The sequence below is a fragment of the Carassius gibelio genome, chromosome B22, assembly GCF_023724105.1.
Source record: "Carassius gibelio isolate Cgi1373 ecotype wild population from Czech Republic chromosome B22, carGib1.2-hapl.c, whole genome shotgun sequence".
Taxonomy (NCBI): Eukaryota; Metazoa; Chordata; class Actinopteri; order Cypriniformes; family Cyprinidae; genus Carassius; species Carassius gibelio.
The window spans coordinates 16653025-16673425 of NC_068417.1; the positions used below are offsets into that span (position 1 = coordinate 16653025).

The 20401-nt window shown below is 36.9% G+C and overlaps 1 protein-coding gene across 3 annotated transcripts in view; it reads left to right on the plus strand.

Annotated features, from left to right (window-relative positions):
- Positions 1-12518: 12518 nt before the first annotated feature.
- The window catches only part of LOC127988498 (SLAM family member 5), a 59964-nt gene continuing 52081 nt past the window's right edge, over positions 12519-20401 (plus strand). Inside the window, exons 1-5 of one of the 3 annotated variants that reach the window (XR_008161690.1) lie at positions 12590-12768; positions 13085-13402; positions 13944-14231; positions 16999-17341; positions 17548-18054. Coding sequence is in view for 2 of the 3 variants with exons in the window: in XM_052591294.1 (XP_052447254.1) it covers positions 12720-12768; positions 13085-13402; positions 13944-14231 (655 nt within the window). In the remaining variant the exon portion in view is untranslated. Of the gene's footprint in view, positions 12769-13084; positions 13403-13943; positions 14232-16998; positions 17342-17547; positions 18055-20401 lie in introns of those variants that run through there. The other 2 variants (XM_052591294.1, XM_052591293.1) reach the window with 2 other exon arrangements.

A 20401-nucleotide genomic window follows, 5' to 3' on the forward strand; every position in this document is an offset into this window, starting at 1 on the left:
TTGTCTAATTCATGTGTATTTTTGGGTACAAATAGCAGTTGAGATAGATCAGGCAGGTTATTTGCGAATCTGTCTTTGGTGGCTGGAACAATAGTTCTGCCCAGACGGTATCGCTGCAACATATAGTTAATATCAGTTATACGCAGCATGCACGATACGAGGAAATGGTCTGTAATATCATCACTTTGAGGTACAATATCTATAGCAGTAAGATCGATGCCATGCGATATAATTAAATCTAGTGTATGATTAAAACGATGAGTGGGCCCGGTGACATTTTGCTTGACTCCAAAGGAGTTTATTAGGTCAGTAAACGCAAGTCCTAATGTATCATTTGTATTATCAACGTGAATATTAAAATCTCCCATGATTAGCGCCTTATCAACTGTAACTAGAAGGTCTGAGAGGAAATCTGCAAATTCTTTTAGGAATTCTGTATACGGCCCTGGTGGTCTATACACAGTAGCCAGAGCAAGAGATACATTAGATTTCTTTTGCGTGTCTGACAGAGTAACATTTAGCATTAGTATTTCAAAAGAGTTAAACCTGTATCCTGTTTTCTGGGTAACATTGAGAATATCACTATATATTGTTGCAACACCCCCGCCACGACCAGTCTGACGGGGCTCATGCTTATAACAGTAGTTTGGTGGAGTAGACTCATTTAGACCAAAATAATCATTTGGTTTTAGCCAGGTTTCAGTCAAGCAGAGTAAATCAAAACTATTATCTGTGATCATTTCATTTACAATAACTGCTTTTGGTGTGAGTGATCTAATATTTATGAGCCCAAACTTTAAAAATTGTTTTTGTTCATTTACTTTACATTTTTCTGGTTTAATTACGATAAGATTTTTTCTAGATCCTACATTATATTTATATTTTGACCTCACTATTCGGGGAACAGACACAGTCTTAATAGGTTTTACAGCACAAGTACTTTTATCATTTAAGCGGGTGGAACAAAACTCATCATAATGGTTATTTGAGAATTGACTTACTAGTCACATGGAGCGAAGTGTCCTGGAGATGTTGTCAGAGAGAAGCTCCGCTCCGACTCGACTGGGGTGTAATCCATCAGCGCGAAACAGTCTAGGACGCTCCCAGAAAAGATTCCAGTTATTAACAAATAGCAGTTTCTGTTCTTTACACCATGACAACAACCATTCATTTAAAGCAAAAAGTCTACTGAACCTTTCGTGTCCTCGTCGATACGTGGGCAGTGGTCCTGACACGACGATCGTCGCCGCGGGCGTCGTGCTTCGAACCGTCTCGATCAGGCTGCTGAAGTCCCTCTTCAGCGTCTCCGTCTGCCGCAGCGTGGTGTCGTTAACCCCGGCGTGAAGCACGACCGCTCTCGGGCTCTCGTCGTCCTTCAGGATCGCGGGTATCTGCGCAGAAACATCGAGAACACGAGCACCAGGCAAACAATGAGTGTGCACTTTACCTTCGGCTAACGTAGCACTTACGTGTCGGACGATGGAGTCTCCGATGATCACAGCGTCGCGTCCTGTCTCGCGGAGGGGAGCGAAGCGGTTCTGGATGGAGATCTCGAAGGCAGGAGGGGGAGATGTCGTCGCCCGGGACCCGGCTCGCATCCTCCACTGTGGATGCACCCAGAGTCCGTGGTGTCCCGGCGTCGCAGTGAAGGACATCTGGGAAGATCGCGTCCTGGGTGCACCGGGCCTGCGCAGAGAAACACACGGAGTAGACGTGGTGGGACTGTTAACAGCACGCTGTATACTTACCCCGGACTTGTGAGCGTCAGCCCGGGATGATTCCAGCGCGGCTCTCCGCTCTCTCAGCTCGGCCTGCCTCTGTTCCAGGTCGCGAATCTGCTTCCCCACGGCCTCGAGCTCGAGCTGCACAGAGTGGAGACATTCATCCGCCATTAAAGCAAGTAACAGTGAGTACAGCAGTGGTAATGTGTGTGAATAGAGTATTAGCAATGTAAGCGCAGTTAGCAGCAACCACGCTTGCTGATGCTAACTGGCTAAAAGCTAATAGCGGACACGGGAGATCAAAATAAATCTAGTGATAGCGAGTCGCTCTGATTGTTTTTGTTGTAGAATACAATAGAGGATATATTCACGCGTTATATAAACGGAAACGATGGTGTATAAAATAGATTTTTAAGTTAAAAATAGTCAATGAAAAGAATATAGTGACGGAGCTCAAACGCAGTTCAGCCGTCCCATATTTGTGTGTTAAGTTCATTGAAGGGAAATAGAGAATGGACTGAGATCAACTGGTTTTGATGTATTAATTGATGTCATTTAAAGTTAAACTTTGCAGTGTATAATGTTTTAATAAAAAAGCTATGGAAAACACGTGCATGACAACAGGTTTCAGTCATTTACATCAGTCTATCATTCTTTAAGGTTTCTCATATTTGATGATAACATCATTTGCTATGCATTGCTCATAATGGATTCTTAATTTAGTTGTGACAGGATTGTGAGGATTAATGAGGTTTTCAGTAGTGCAGTTCAGAAAACAAATAACAGAAAGTAACAAGTGTTTTTGGGCAAGTTCTTTAGAACCTGTATAGTTCCTTCCTTGCAAAAAGTAACCATGGATTTATTGTAGTAAAAATATTTGTTGGCATATTAATTACTGTGAGCTGTAATTATAAAAACACCATAGTTTTACTATAGTTAGTGTAGCAGAACCATGGTAAATTTTCGTAGGGGCCAAGGGAATGTTCAGAATATTATTGGTGACGTTCAGAGACTGGTGACAATTTGTTACACACACACACACACACACACACACACACACACACACACATATATATATATATATATATATATATATATATATATATATATATATATATATATATATACACACACACACACACACATATATATATATAGGCCTATATATATATATGTATATATGTATATATATATATATATATATATATATATAATTTGAATATATAAATCAAGGTACTCCATGACTATCTACATAACCATACTTCGCATAATATTGCCGTGTCATTTTCAAACCAGCGAGTAATGCCGAGGTAGCGTCTACACTACAGCCATTGAGGGAGTAGACCATTTATTTCTATTCTGTTCGTCGTAAGCCAAAACTCTTTGTATTTATACGGGATGTTGTGGAAATGCAACAATAAATGCAAAAACACAACATTTATATTCACTTTTTAATTTATATTAAAAGTTTATTCATCTGAGTGTCTACTTCCGCATTCCAATCCTGCTAATAGCGTCATAATTCTCTATACCAATAAGCTGTAAAATCGTCACTCATCTCTACACCAATAAGCTCATCTTAATCATAAACCAATAACCGCTGATGTGGGCGGGGCGACACGTGTCGCTCCGCCCCAACGTGTCGCCCCGCCCCATCGTCCAGACTGCACTCTGGGATACTTGATTCGCTCTGTTATGGAGAACATTCAACTCTTTTTCAAACTGCAAAAGTCGTTTACAGCCATGTTCACTCCGGTATTTCGCTCGCATCATCATGTGTTAACAACAGGTTTACAGTGGAAGTTCAATCATAGATTTGAGTTCGATGCATGATGTCTGTGCTTCGATGCGGCTGTACAGGCGCATAACATACGTCATAACTAAACGTATCTGATTGGCTACGGGTAACCAATGATTTTAAACTTCAGACAAGCGCCCCCTAGCGAGAGAGAAAACACTTCTCTATTATGCCATTCCAGACTCTGTCTACGAAGCAAAGTGAAGTAGCAGAGTCTGGTATTACCAGGCTAGAACTCAGCAGGGGCATGTTCAAGTTCAAAACGGTGCGCAACGTTTTGCTACGGTTTCCGGGTTGAACATCATGTTTCCTGGAAACGGCGTGCACCGGTGTGCAACGGGGTTTGAGATGCGTTTTCTCTTGTTTGGTGGGTGTGTCAGAACTGCAGTCCAATCAGCAGCAACATGTATATAAAGCACGCGGTATTAAAGTGAACTCGCACAATGGCTTCAAGGAAAATAATGTACAAATGTGTTCGTTGCAGCTCGGTATACGCAACAACTGAGGATATTAGAAGACATGTTTGTCCTAAGTTTTATTGTAAAATTATAGGATATCAACATGATGTAGTTGTTTATATTTTTAGCTTCATTGCAAGTGTATGACATTAATGGTAATTAAGTGCTTTTCCTAAAAATGAGAAAGAAAATACAGGGTATTAAAACCGTAAGTAACATCGGCATATTTTGTAGCATTAAACGCATATTTATACCGACTTCATCAGGCTCCGAATATTCTTCACAAAGAACACAAAATGGCCTTCTCAGCTGCCATAGTTACAACTCTTGCGTCATAGAACAGTGTGTTCAACGCATCACCGTTTCTGTTTAAAAAACGTTGTGCAACGTTTTGTCGGGGCTGAACGCAGGCCTGATGAATTCACCAGGGGAGGAACCAAGTCATTCCTTCCAAGTCACAAACGAGTCTTGAGTCAAATCCCAAGTCCTCAAAGAGTTAAAGTTAATGAGATGATTAAGTGACTAATTAAAGAGCCAGTAAGATGAAAATTCTAAGCTTCCTATCACTGTTTATAAGTCCTGTCCTGTAAGGTTAAAAAACATTGTCATTTTGTCAAAATATCATTTTAAAATTACCTCAATTCTCAGAGATCCCCAAACGGTTCGCGCGAAGCTGTTCAAAAGATTCAGTTTCCTTAAACCCCACCTTTCGGTAGCATACTGTGTTCTGATTGGTCAACTGACATAGTTTTGATTGGTTCCGCACACAACTTCACGGTAAACAATGCGTTAGCATCTGTTTGGGGTTAATTATGTCTTATTCCTCTCATCGCGAAGCAAACAGTAAAATAAAAAACTTGAACAGTCTCGCTGCTTTTTCTTCTGTGTGGGTGTATTCAAGCCGCGCGCTTCAGTTTGAATATGAATAGCGCGTTCAGCGCGGGGGCGTGGTCACATTAGATATAACGAAGGGAGACATGAAAAACAGACATCGCGCTGTTTTCATATCGATTACTTTATCACAGAATATCTGTTAGCAGCACTTATTTAGTTTTAAAGTAGACATGTCAAGCTTTCTATAGATATCTCTCTCATGTCTCTTCGTTGAGGTATTCACGGAGTTACACTTCATTTTAATGACGTTTTTGTCAATGAAGATCAGCGCAGACAGGCTGCAGACAGCACACATACTGATAAGACGCTCGGGAGAAAACAAACACATAACTTCATAATCATACTTCGCGTTGTGATTCGGAGATGCTCGTTGGTCTAAATAAAGTTGGTAATGAACCCTCTTTTATGTAGCCTGACTACGTCAGACTTCCTACTTCCGTTCAATTTCATTTCGCTTCTGTACTCAGTCTGATACAGCGTCAGAGCTTTCTGTTTGCCACCGGTCTGGAAACAGCCGGGCCAATCAACGAACAGAGGGCGGGCTGGGAGCCGTGACGTAGATGCTAAGCAATGAGTTTTACATTGTAGGTTAGAGAAATCGAAAACCGAAACGACCGCAGAAATGGGAAACGCTCGCATCATCATGTGTTTACAACAGGTTTACAGTGGAAGTTCAATCATAGATTTGAGTTCGATGCATGATGTCTGTGCTTCGATGCTGCTGTACAGGCGCATAACATACGTCATAACTAAACGTATCTGATTGGCTTACGGGTAACCAATGATTTTAAACTTGATGACAAGCGCCCCCTAGCGAGAGAGAAAACACTTCTCTATTATGCCATTCCAGACTCTGTTTACGAAGCAAAGTGAAGTAGCAGAGTCTGGTATTACCAGGCTATCTTTTATGGCCAAACGCTTTGAAAATCCAGCCTTGTACTCACCGAGATTAGAAAAGCAGTCATCAGTGAAATGTTGTGAACACAACAAGGATTTGTTGTACTGCTCTGGTATTGTGGTAAAAATGAATTTTAGCCATTGGTTCTTCTGATCTTCATTCTTTGGCAGTGAAAATAAAACAAACTTGCCTTTACAATTAAAAACACACTGTCTCCTCGACATGACACTATCACACCAACCAGAGCGTCTGTGTGGGGGGTGGGGCTGGTCAGAGTTCCGTTTCTCTCAAGACGGTAGGCGGAGATTATTATGCAAAGTGTTCCTAGTGACGTACATAGAGACGGGCAAAAGATTTGAAATCTATAACGACTCGTTTCAGTGATTCAGAGTCGACTCCTTACTTTAGAAGCCAATAACTTTATAAATCGTGTACTTTTTGGTTTAATTACTTTGCACATTGTTTACACTGATGGACAGCTACATCATACACTGTAATACAGGTAATTTTTGATTTCCCATCTGTGTGGCTCTTTAAATGATGATGCATTAGTGATGAACACCTGGGCTGCGTTCAGCCCGACAAAACGTTCCACAACGTTTTTTAAACAGAAACGGTGGAGCGTTGAACACACTGTTCTGATGATGCAAGTTGCAACTATGGCAGCTGAGAAGGCCATTCTTTGTGTTCTTTGTGAAGAATTTTCGGAGCCATCTATTTAGCCTCACATTCTGACTTTATTTGTAGTTCATACGGTTTTAATACTCTATTTTCTTTCTCATTTTTAGGAAAAGCACTTAATTACCATCGTTTATTTCTATACCAAATGTCATACACTTGCAATGAAGCTAAAAATATAAACAACTACATCATGTTGATATCCTATATTTTTACATTAAAACTTAGGACAAACATGTCTTCTAATATCCTCAGTTGTTGCGTATACCGAGCTGCAACGAACACATTTGTACATTATTTTCCTTGAAGCCATTGTGCGAGTTCACTTTAATACCGCGTGCTTTATATACATGTTGCTGCTGATTGGACTGCAGTTCTGACACACCCACCAAACAAGAGAAAATGCATCTCAAACATAGACAGTAAAAGAAATGGACACAGCGACCCCATTGGAACTCAATTGAGACAAATGAAGCCCAGTTTTAGCGTTTTTTAGCACTTCCGTTTCTGACGCGCAGACTCAAACGAAGCTTGACGACGTCAGCAACCTGTCTGCCAGATGTAAATCTTCTAAGTGGCTGTGCGTGCAAACTGCCATCGTTAATCTTGCAGAGACGGCGAGCTCGAGCGGGGAGTTCTTTGTCGTGAGTGAGCAGGAGTAAGTATTCTGATTAATTATTTTGTATAGTATTTTAAAATGTAACGCCAGTACGCCATATTAAGTTAATTGCCTGCGAGCTTCTCCTCCTGTCTGTACGGTAATGCGACAGAGAGCCGAGTGGTTATGACGCAATCGTTAGCCTATTTTTTACAAAAACTGTTTATACGGGGCCATAATGTAACATAGAAGGTAATGGAGCCCTTTATACATTGTCATGTATCTTTAGAAATAAATAATGGACAAACAGAGTCTTTAAACGCTTCAGATGTAAAGTTATTCGCTGTCAAAGTGACGCCAAAATGAATGGGAGTCAATGGGAATGCTAACGCAAGTGAAGTTCTGCTAAAAGATGGCAGCCCCCACCCGACTTCAACTTCCGGTCGAGTTCCTTGCCCCTTGATCTCAAACCCCGTTGCACACCGGTGCACGCCGTTTCCAGGAAACATGACGTTCAACCCGGAAACCGTAGCAAAACGTTGCGCACCGTTTTGAACTTGAATATGCCCCTGCTGTTTACAATCAACATCACTGAAGAAAAGAGAAACACAAGAACTACAACTGACTTTAAGCACAGCCTTGGATGAAACCAATTGAAAGGAAAGACAAAACTTTGCCACCATAATTGTGGTGAGTATTTGCTTCAGTTGAGCTCTTGAGCCTTTAAGCTGTTTTTATAAATTTGCTTCTAAGCAATTACGTTATTGTTTTGCAGCAAACATATAATGCTGATACAACTTTTGATTTAGCAGGTGACTTATGCTTTTGATGACTGTATGATCTTGATTAAATTTGTTGATTATGTTTTAAGTGAATAGTTCATGTCTTAGTTGTTAGAGAGGACTGCTGTGTATTCACTGTTCTGTCTGTGCACTTTGGATGGGTTAAATACAGAATATGATTTCTGAGTATGGGTCACCACACTTAACTGTATGTCACTTTCACAAAAAAGAGAGAAATCTCATTATGCAAATGCCACCATAGAATCCTTCAATATTTAGAAAAAAAATACTTAGGCATTTAGCCATGAACGTTTATCATGTGATCCTCAATAGTGGTCAAAATTATTATTCACACTGCAGTGCATTATGGGAGTAATTCATGTTTTGCAACATGAAGCATTTTGTTGATTGTCACCATTGTAGAGATTCATATGCTGGTTCTTGGTTATAATTCATACCCTGTAAATATTAGAGCAATGCTTCTTTTTGTGTGTATGCTGTAGTCTCACTGGAATTATTCAAAAGCTAAACATGTGATAAGAAAGGCAAAAAAAAAAAAATTGAGATATAGTTAAACCAGCTCATTGTGACTGAAGAGTTCAGATACAAAAGCCTCTAAGTGCCATCTGAAATTTTCATATAAAATTAGGAATTTTATCAGGCTCCTATATTTGTTGTTTCACTTTAATGGCCTGGAAAAGGACGTGCACATTGCAATTGAAGTAAGATGACTCAACCTAAGCATAGGAGCTTGATAAAAATCCAAATTTTAGATTAAGATTTCAGATTACACTTAGAGGCTTATACATCTGAAGTCTTCATATATCACAGTTCTGTCTTCTCCACATGCAGAGCTACAGACAGATCTAGTACAACAAGTCAAGGGTCAAGAGTACAACTTAATCAAACACTGATCTCCATGATGGTGCCATCATTTTAACCAATAAAACATCAACATCTGATCCTCTGTAATTCTCAATAACAGCAGGTTTTCATCACTAATCCACAGTCATCATTTAATTAGTCACTTAATTATCTCATTAAGTTTTTGAGGACTTGGGATTTAACTTGAGAGTCATTTGTGACTTGAGAGGAATGACTTGGTTCCTCCTCTGATGAAATCGTCTGGTGAGTTCATGGGTGGAACAAAAAATATGGCAGGACTTTTACTCTTTGGCCCCTGGACTCTCCACCTCTGGTTCTTACAGGGCTTTCAACCAAAGAGGTCCTTCAAAAAATATCAGAAGCAGGCATAGAAGTAACCGACGTCGAGATGTACTGGATTCTGAGTCTATTCCATTGTTTTGGCAAATCAAGTATTTCTTTAATAAAGACACTATGTGGATCCTTTGTCCTATAAGCGTCACTTTCATGCATGCAGTGTCAAGGCTGATGCTGAAACCAGGAGATGAAATTGATTTTCAGATAAATTACACTCACTCAGTAGATGATAATTTCTATGTTATAATTAGACATTGTTTTTAAAATGAAAAGGATTTAGTAAATTCTGATTTTATTAATTCAGCGTGTGTGTGTGTTAATATGTGTGTATATATAAAATCATATCTCGTTATAGTCAACGATTGTACCTTTTTTGAAGGGTGAATTTTTGTACTGTTAAATAAAGGTACAAAATTGTCACCACAGGTACAAAACTGGTCTCTTAAGGTACAAATCATAAGGGTACAAATTTGTTCCCTATATACCCTTGAGGGTACGGCCCCAGTGACAAGCTATTGCACCCCTAAAGGTACAATTATGTACTTTATTTTCTGAGAGTGTACATGTATTTTCTTTCTAAGTTTAACATATTCTTAACAATAGGATTGAGCATATTTGGGTTTTCAACTAATTCAAAAAACAAAAATTACCTGACCTGAAATTGTAAGAGAGGCTGAATCTCTTCAATCTATTGAAACAACACATGATATGCTTCATTAACATTGTATGAAATGTTATAAATTGTATATGGCGGTCTAGGAAAATGTATAATGTGTGTGAGTATAATACAGTGATCGACAACCTTTTTGGCATGACGTGCCATTTTTTTTCTTCTTCTGGTTAACCACTGTGCCAACAGCAACCCCCCCCCCCCCCATTATACAGAATGCATTAACGCTTTACAGAATGCATTAAAGCTTTGTACAATACATACACATTTTTAAATGCTTTTTAAATATTTGAAATGTAAGTCATGTTTGAAAGTAAGATTGCTTAAAGTTTAATACTATCTCCAACCAGGAGAGGTCGCTAGTTTCCAGCTGCTCCTATTATTTTCAGTGGTTTTATACATATAAGTTACTCTATAATAGGAGTAGGACGTGCACTCTAATGTAAACATTCACTATCATAAGCAAATAATAAATGAAAAACCGATCATACAGCATTTTCCAGTCAAGATGTTAAACAGATTATCTTTTTACCAAGTTCAAGGGGATACTTATATGTTTGTAGTGTTTGGAAATCTGTTATTTAAATCGTCATCACACAACTACCACAAACATCAGGGACGCCAGAGTTGCACTTGCCGCATATTTTAAAGGTAAAAATCATTGTCAACAAAAGCTTTTTGCCAAATGCATGAATGAAATGTTTCCACTGAACTATGTTCGGTTTCTGCGAGGCCTTAAAAACACTTAGGCCTAAGTTAAATCGTTTCAATTTAAGGCCATGTAAACTCTTAAATGATACATAACGTCTTAATTATTAGAGGTCTTACATTTTTGGGACAGAAAGACAAAAACTGCAATATAGATTAGAAAATCCTGCAGTTACCTAGTTATTTTATGGTATGATTTGGAATAACTATTTATTTATTTATTTATTTTTAATAAGCCCTTTTCTGTTATAAAAAATAGGACCTCTTTACATTTGTTTGCTGCAAATTTACAGACCATGCAACTGAGATGTTTATTTGTTGGGGTGATATTGCTGAAAACTGAAACAAAGATTCCCTTCTGAATTAGATTAACTGCACAAGTTTGATAGTTAATAAAACCTTTTAAAACAAATTACATTAATTATACTTTAATTTCCTTCAATAAAAAGGAAATTGAGTAACACAATGTAAAAGGCGTGTGAACTTGGATTAGTAATCTGGCCCCTTGGTAAGGAGAAAAAATGCTGGCCCTCGTCACTATCAAAGTTACCCATCTCTGCTTTAGAGCATATAGTCTATGAGCACTATATTAAAATCCCAGGACACCCCTAGTCCGAATCACCACTGCTATTTATTACTACATTGTCTGACATGAATATTCAATTCATTCATAACGAGACAACAGTGATTCTACAATGGGTTACATTTGAGAGATAGGCCTTTTGAGTTAGAAAATAGAGTAAATGAAATTGCTTATAAGTTGATAAGTCTGATTAACACAACAAACACACACACATCGAGAGAAAGACATGTGAATACTCTAATTGAAGAATTCTGTTGTTTCAAGTTTCTAGATTCTAAGTTTATGCTTATTATTGTCATATTATACATTTTGCCTTCTGCTCTTTTTCTATAGATTTCAAGTATTTTAGTTCATACAATAATACATTTATTTCAATCCCCTACTGAATAAATAAATGGAAACCATCACATAATTTGTAATGGTTTTACTTGTTATAATGAAACTGTATTTGTTTTGATGGAAATTGTAATGGTGCCTGTTGGTCACCTTCTGTTGGTGGCTTTTGTTAAAACCATTAAACCATTAAAACCATTAAATCCTGATGTAATATGTGATCATATTACATTGGTCATATAATTTCTGTATGTATATATACATATGATTTGTATACATATTGTACATATTTTAAAAAAAATTATCGGATCACAGATGCAATTTTTTGGTCTATGAGGTGTGCAGGTTGTCAAAGGTGTCAAAGGCAACTCCACTTGGAAGGGTGTGCCTTTAGATGTTTGTGCTAGTGTCATGGTCCTCACAGTCCACATTTGTCAGATTTGACTGCTTTAATATGGATGGATTTCCCTTGAAAGGGAATGTTTCAGGTTTCATACCCGGTTACCTGAGAAGGAAATTAGACTGTGACACATTTTTCTTGGTTTTTGTTGCTTTAGATCTAAAAAAAAAAACCTGTTATTTTAACAGGATAACCCTCGTAAACTGATAGCTCCATTTTATTTTATCATAAATTTTAATTAATTGTACATAAAATTGACCACTTCCTTATTACGCTGCATGATTTTTAGGTTTACATACAATGTTTGATTTATTTACTGACATGAACAGATTATAATTTATTTAGAGAAAAAAAAAAACTTCCACACTTATGCTGTGGACGGGATGCTCACAAGTACTTGTACTTTTACTGTAATCATATTTCATCAGTGTGTACATGTTTCTGGTTACTAAATGTAAAATTAATTTATATACATGATTTACTTATCTGTGATAAGGAAAGCGAAGACTGTAATAGCTACTCATAGGAAGCAGAAAGTTGTTCTTTTAATGTGTCTTTTATGTATTAAAGTATTGTGTATTATTGCTTTTCATTGTTTGCTGTTCCTTGTTTCCAGTTGGACAACATTTCTAACCAATAAACACTTCTTCCAGTCAGATATCAGTTGAACATGTCTATTCAGTGCAGAGTCTACAAGGCTATTATTCAAAAACACAAGCTCAGAGGTTTAGAGAGGATGTCTGTAATATAAATTGAGAATATTTAAGTCAAGTCTTTAGAAGTAGTTTTCTTCATTCTTTTGTCAGGAATAAACAGTCCAGATTTAAGAAGTCATGTTCAGTCTGTGAGGGAGGTGCTTATAGAGGATCTTATACTGACTGAGAGTTTCTCGAAACCATTTCCAGATCAGCAGCTCACTCCTCTTCAGCTCTTCTGTCACTTATCATTTAAGACTGTTCTGTCAAATCCTAAAGGAAATGATTGACACGTTTCTGTTCTTCTGTTTGTGCTCATGGAGTCTGGCTGGTAAGTTTGACCATTTTACTATTAGGCTTCAGTTCTGTGTATATTATACTAATATATTAATACTCAAATTCATTTCTGTTCATGCTGCTGTTCAGAAAGCTGCCATTTTTCTATAGTGATAAATTCATTTCACATAATTTTTTTTTTTTTGCTAGAATATATAACATTTATAAAATCCCCATAGTAAAATTAGTTATTATTAATGTTAATAATATAAATTTTTCAAATGGTATTATAGCAACTATATATTTCAACAATGTATATTTTATTATGTCAAAAGTCTTTCTCTGAGAAAGTGTTTGTGTTTGTCCTTCAGGAGTGTTTGGTGTTGATGCAGTGCAGTCAGTGTCAGTGACGGAGGGAGATTCTGTCTCTCTAAATGTGACTGATATACAGACGAATGATGAGATCGAGTGGAGGTTTGGAGGAATCCTCATTGCTGATATCAACATAAAGAACAATAAGAGCACATTTTATAATGATAGTGCTGATGAGAGATTGAGAGACAGACTGAAGCTGGATCAGACTGGATCTCTGATCATCACAGACACCAGCACCACAGACTCTGGACGTTATACAGTCACCAGCAGCAGAAGAAATACTCTGCTCAACACATTCAATCTTACAGTCTATGGTGAGTAGAGAATTATGTAGAATTAACTCTGTCTGTTGTGTAGGTGTTTAGTCAGTTGCTGCACTTTTAGCTATACATCGGTATTACAAAAGAGATTTTTGTCTTTTTAAGGCTAATTTAATTGAATGTATTTCAATTTAGCATTTATGCATCCTAAATACAAACAGCAAACTATTATATAATATAATTCTATAATATATTCTTCATAGAAAATGAAGCGTCATAATGAATTTTATGATATTCTTTATGGTTTTGTTGTCTGTATGGTTTTCACTTAGGAACTGATAAATACAGACTGTGTTTTATAATAAAGAAAATCCATTTCCATATCTCACGATTTCACTGCGAGACTTTTTATAGTGACCCAGTCTGAACCAGACTATTCATATGCCAGAAATCATATAAGCTCCAAAATCAGCTCAGCTCAAAAAAAAAAAAAAAAAAAGTTTGTGCTTTGCAGTAAATTATGTGATTTTTAGCAGACTGCATTAAATACCTGTCAGCTTGTGCCATCAGATTCATGTTCTCTATCTCTTCTCAGCTCATCTTCCAGTTCCTGTCATCAGCAACATCTCTTCACAACATTCATCATCTTCATCATATTGTTCATTGTTGTGTTCAGTGGTGAATGTGAGTCATGTAACTCTCTCCTGGTACAAAGGAAACAGTTTATTGTCCAGCATCAGTGTGTCTGATCTCAGCATCAGTCTCTCTCTACCTCTGGAGGTGGAATATCAGGAGAAAAACAGCTACAGCTGTGTGATCAACAATCCCATCAGAAACCAGACCACACATCTGAACATCAGTGAACATTGTCAGCCATGTCCAGGTACTTCAGTAACGATATTTGCTTTATTTTTCTTAGCTCTCTCAAGGCAGGCGTTGCAGATTTGCAACAGTAAAGTAACTTAAAACCTTATTACTCCAGATACATATTTTATGTATCTGGAGTACTAAAAACTTTAAAGGTTACTAAAGTCTCTAAGTTACTAAAACTTAATTTGAGCCTGAGAGGGTTAAACTGGGGCCAGTTTCCCTTAGAGCTAACTGTTTAATTCTTGTAGTACAATGGTTCCTTAATTTGGACAAATTGACGGCAACTGTCGGTTTCATTCATTCATGTTAGTACAACACCAAATGACTGTCTTTAATGAGGTCAAGCAGGTGGTGGAGTGATAGCTTTTGCCAATTAATTGATTGAAGATCAAATAAATGTGCAACAAAGTTGTTCAATTTTATTTTAGATCATATTTACAAGTTCTATGTAATACAAGCGGTCAGCAGCCATCTTAACAACAGGCTCTGATCTCACCTGCTACAGAATGGATGGCCACGGGGCAAGTAAAAATCCTGGGGTGGCACACTATAGACCATATTTACATTTTACCTCTTGATGCACATTTCCAATTTGTGAACTTTGATAACCAGCTTACATCTTTTAAAAGTGACCCATATCTGCATTTGCACTATACACTTGGCTAAACAACTAGAATGGGTAGACATACTGACAGCTTGCCAGGTCTTAAAACAAAACCAGCCCAGTTGCCTTTCTCCATTTTTGGAGGACTAGCGGAGCTTTGTGGTGATGGTGGCAATACGAATCTTGGCACGAAAACAGTAAGTGTCACACAGTCCATGTAGGATGATGAAGTTACTAAATCATAGTCCATAGAGTTTTTACTGCGCTCTAGAAGCATTGATGAAAAAGGTATCGGGTGAGAGTCAATGCCTCTGTTATCCAGTCAGTCAATCATTCCTCATGGTCCATATTCACTGGTCTCACCTGCTGATGTCATGGACACCCCTGGTCAGACTCACTGTGGAGTCAGCACTGTCCTCTTCACTTAATGATGGCATCCCTCCAGTCAAGACCAAAGGTGTCTGGAAGGTCAACAGGATGGTAATAATCTCCAAACCAGAACAATGCCTTCAGGGTTTTGTCATCAAAGGAACTAGCGATGGCTAGATGGCAAAACACCTCAGTGTAGGTTACAAAATTGTATTCATTTAGAGGTCCAGCCATGGATGAATGCAGGAAGACCGATGAAGACAATGAATTAAATTCCAAAACTCAAAGTTTAATAGTACTGTTCTAACAGACAGAAGCAAAACACCCTTCATGCAACAGTGACCAGAAAATAGGTGACAAAAAGATACAACATAAATAGGAACTCAACCAAGGTAATTAATGAAACACAGCTGACACAAATGAACTAATAATGACAGAAACCATGACAACCAAGGAGTGGCGGGAAAATAAACACTATAGTGAAAGCAAACTAAAAGTCCATGATAACTGAAGCAAACTGAATATAACTGTGTCAATATTATGAAGATAGAATTGTGGCATAATTCCTAATAAATATATTATGATCCACAAATAAATGTAAAGAGATTAACAAAAAAATGAAACTTATTGACAAATAAAATGAAATCCACAAAAAAAAGTGTTTCACCAACATGTATTAAATGTACAAATACATAAAATGAGATTTGCAAATAAAAGAATATTTGCAAAGATCTTTTTGTCACAACCAAAACTGTACCTGGAATTCAATTGTGAAACGCGTCCTATACCTTTATAGATCTCTACATGCATTTGTCAATTTCTTACTGTGCATTTATGAATGGCTTTCTGGGCATGCTTGAATTGCTGTCCACATTTGTGAATTGTGAAAAATTTATTGTGTCAAGATGCTGACAATCCACAATTGCATGGACAATCAGATAAATTATGTTTTATTGACAAGGTTTGACGAGCGAGATCAGATAATCAACCAATTTGGCAACTCGTTAAGCAAACCATCTTAACTAGCACAATACGTGTATATAAATGCAGCCTACTTACCTCTGTCCTGCCACAATTTTCTGTCATTGTGCTTCCAGCCCAACTCCTCACTCCTAATCTATTTTTATTCCACATTTGGGACAGGGGGAGTTCTTTGGGTTTGGGCTTTATTCCCGGCTTGGAGCCTTTCCCCAGGACAGCATGCCAAAATATACTTATTATTTGCTAACAGAATAGATTTAAGGGTGAACTCGTGAAACACCACATTTCACTGAATATTGTTATCTATCATGATCTATTTATTTAGAATTATACATTTTTTTTTATCTCCATACAATATGATTTTAGCTTTTTTTGTCATTTCATACTTGCAATATATGATTGGACGACAATCTGATATGCACAAATTTGAACAAAATCGGATCTGAACTGACGGTCTTAACCTGAACCTGACATCTGAAATGAACACTGAAAAAAAAAAAAATGGTTCGGCTGCAAATATTTCAAGGATATATTATGTTGACTTGATCTAACACAGAAAAATTACTTCGACTAAACTAATTCATTAACAGGTTTATTCAGTCACTTTAAATTATATTTTTTGACTTGGATTAAGCTAGTTATTAATTAACTGTTACCACAAGAAGCACATTATTTAATTTAGGTTCAAAATGTTCAAAGAATAAGTCAATTAGTAAATCATGAAATAAAATGTATAAATTATTTATACAATCTGAGTTAGTGGCATTTTGTTGTAGATTAGAAGGACAGGTTTAGTTGGACTAATGGCTCATTTTGTTCATTACAGATAAGGGCCTACCCATAATTTATATACTTTCAATCTCTGCTGCTGCTGTTATATTCTTGTTGATCGTAGTCGTGGTGTGCTGCTTCTGCAAGATACACAGAAAAACAGACCAAAAAGGCAAGTGTTACCTATACAACTGTACAAATACCTGTCATCAACATTAAAACCATGTAGAAAAGTACTGATTATAATTTATTGTATTATTTCATAAAAATGCAACAATAATGCTCCAACATCAATTAACTAAGTGTTTTGTTTCTATCATTGTGAAACAGTTGAGGCTCGCGAGGAAGAGATCACTTATGCTGATCCGACATTCCACAAAAGAAAAGCACAGAAATCAGTAAGTGAATTTTTGACTGTATATTGTGTGTCTCTATTATTTCTCTATTATTTTGTATGAGTGTAAATGTGTGTGTAATGCATAATCACACACACAACAGCACAAGATCAGAAACATTTATGTTTAGTCTTTTTATAAATGGTCAGTAATACTTCAATAAACACATCTACAGTATGTGACATGAACGTGTTTGTGTTTTATTATAGAAAGCTCAAGTGGAGGAGGACGTGGTGTATGCAGGAGTCGCTGTGAGACATTGATCAATATGTGATTCTGTTTAAGGGTTGTCTTTTTTCTTGAACACAAATACCAAAAAATAAGAAAAGAGGTGGATTAATTTATTAGTGTGGATGTGTTTGTGTGAAGTAGATGGACATTTCATGTCAGAGGAATCTCACACAGACCTTTGATATCATAGTTTCCATTCTAAGATAATTCTATAGTAAATGGATAGAATTATCGTAAATTGAGTTTATTATTATATTGGATTTCACAGCACTATAACCCTAACCAACCCTCAGCTGTGGTCCTCGAGGTTCACTTTACTGCAGAGTTTACCTCCAACCCTGATCAAACTTACCTGCCTGAAACTTTACAATATTCCTGAAGTTCTTGATGAAAATGTTGATATGCAAGCTATATTTCAAATTATTTTAAAGATTTGTGCTTTATGTCCGTTTTGTACTACATTCAAATAAACATGTAGATATATTTATTTTTTCTGCCTCATTATTGTGATCTAGTACAAACGAATAAACACCAACCCAACACATGCTTTTGTAATATTCTCTAAATGTAAGTCTCTTTGAATAAAAACATCTGCTAAATGAATAAATGCAAATGTAATACTTTCATTCAGCTCATTCATGTTTTTCTAACTGCTGATTCAATTATTTTTACATCTTTAGTAAAAATGAATCCACACATCCTGCATGGTCAAGTATTCTGCATCCCACAACACAATATCCTGCTGCCATCAGATGAAATTATACTTCCCAGTCATATCCTCTCCAATTAATTATTTAGTACAAAATAGTATCATCTTTCTTTTGGTTACATTTACACCTTTGAATTCTGCTTGTTCATTAAGCAGACACATTTTTCAGAAAATAACAGACACCACTAGGCCATTAACTGCGAAAAAAAAATAATAATTACATTAAACAAATACAATCAATAAAAAAACATAAAAAACATAAAAAATAAATAAAAATAAATGACACAACTTGGATAAAAATATTCTGACTATACTATTCTAAAACTGTGTCTGCAGAGAGATACACTTAAAATAGTAATACATATCCAAACCTTAAAATTGTCTTTTAATTAAAAGATGGCAAACATTAACCTCATTATGGTTGCAGTTGTTTCTGTTTAAAGTTCTAGAAAGATGCTGACCACAGGCAGTGCTTTAAGTGGCCCAACAGAGGTGCCGGTACTCTATTATAGCCTCTCTCTCTCTCTCTCTCTCTCTCTCTATATATATATATATATATATGAAAAAAAAATTTTTTTTTTTTTTTTTGATGACTCCCCTCATCCCCTGAGGTAACAAAAACTATAATAAAGGGGTTTTATATACAGCAGTCAACAGACGACCTTATAAAAAATAATAAATCCTTTTATTAGTTTGTGGATTTGCTTGAGCTAGAAAGAGCTACTGAGAATAAATAAAATGTGCAAAAGGATTTTGAAAAAATACCCTTAGAAAGAGCTACTGCATTACTTCATTAGCTTGCGTCTGACCTGCAGCAATATCATTCAGGTTTGGTGGGGTGTCAGCCAGCGAGTCATCTGATTCTGATCGTGATGTTTTAGTACTCAGAGTCTGAAGCCAAGAGAGCATATTAAGTGTTGTTCACTGTATTTGTCTTTTTACCGAGCCGAGTGTGCGCATTTCACACACCCTCTCCGGCCACGTTGAGTTGTTGACACTGACAGCGGAAAAAGCGACGCATGCGGTTTTCACTTGTAAAACTCAAGGGTTTATGGGTAATGTAGTCTCTGCTCTCGGTGGACGAATTAGGAAGCTTGCATTGTGAAGGCCAGGGCGCTCTGAAAAGCGGCAGCTGAGGCAAAAGATTAAAACCTCTATTAAAACAGATGTCCAAATGAGCGTACTGGTACGCTAAAAGCTAGGGATGGGCGATACCACATTTTTTCCATGCGATACGATACCGATACTTTTTGTTACAATTTTAGCGATTCCGATACCGATATCAATACTGCTTATAATTTTTAAAGTGTATGTTTTTTTTTTAAATAATCTTAATTTAATATATATATATAGTTACCATGTTACCATGTTACTTGTAGCCAGTTACCATGGCTACAAGAACTATGATTTGTTGTGTTATTGTTAAAACCATGGGTAATTTTCGTAAGGGAACCTGAAAAAAAAGGAATGTGCCTGAAATTGATAAACGGGCCTAGATTTGAACCTAAATGACTTATAATTTATTTTAATATATATAAAAAATTTATAAGGTGTGCATTGTAGCTGACACCTAAATGAACACATTACAATTGTTTTATGACTGCAAGTCTTTCTCCTCAAATGCTATTGAGCTTCAAATTTGCGTTTGAGCCCACGTGAAAAAGTAGCATAATTTACATATGATTTACAGTTTATTTTAATAAATATCAAACATTCAATTCAATTGTGCATTATAGCTGACACCTAGATTAACAATTACAGTTGTTTTTATGACTGTTAGTCATTCTCCTCAAATGCTACTGACGTTAGAAAAGTGTATACCAATATCGCATGTAACTTTAGAGATGGTCCCTAAATTTGAGACTCTCGAACGTCCAACGTCAAGCCAACTTTATGCCTTTGTTTATTTTATTTTTTTACTTTCTTTAGTTTTCTTTTCTCTGCGCCGGATTGCTGATGTCCTTTACCTGGGCATAGATGTCCATCCATCAATTATGAACGTTCAGCCGCAAACATGAGGTGCGAGCGGTCGCGAGCGCGGATGGGAGAATGGTGCAGTCCAAACCCCTCTGGGAGTTGGTGCCCTACGCAGACTGGGTATTCTGCGCATAGGGAGTAGCGGT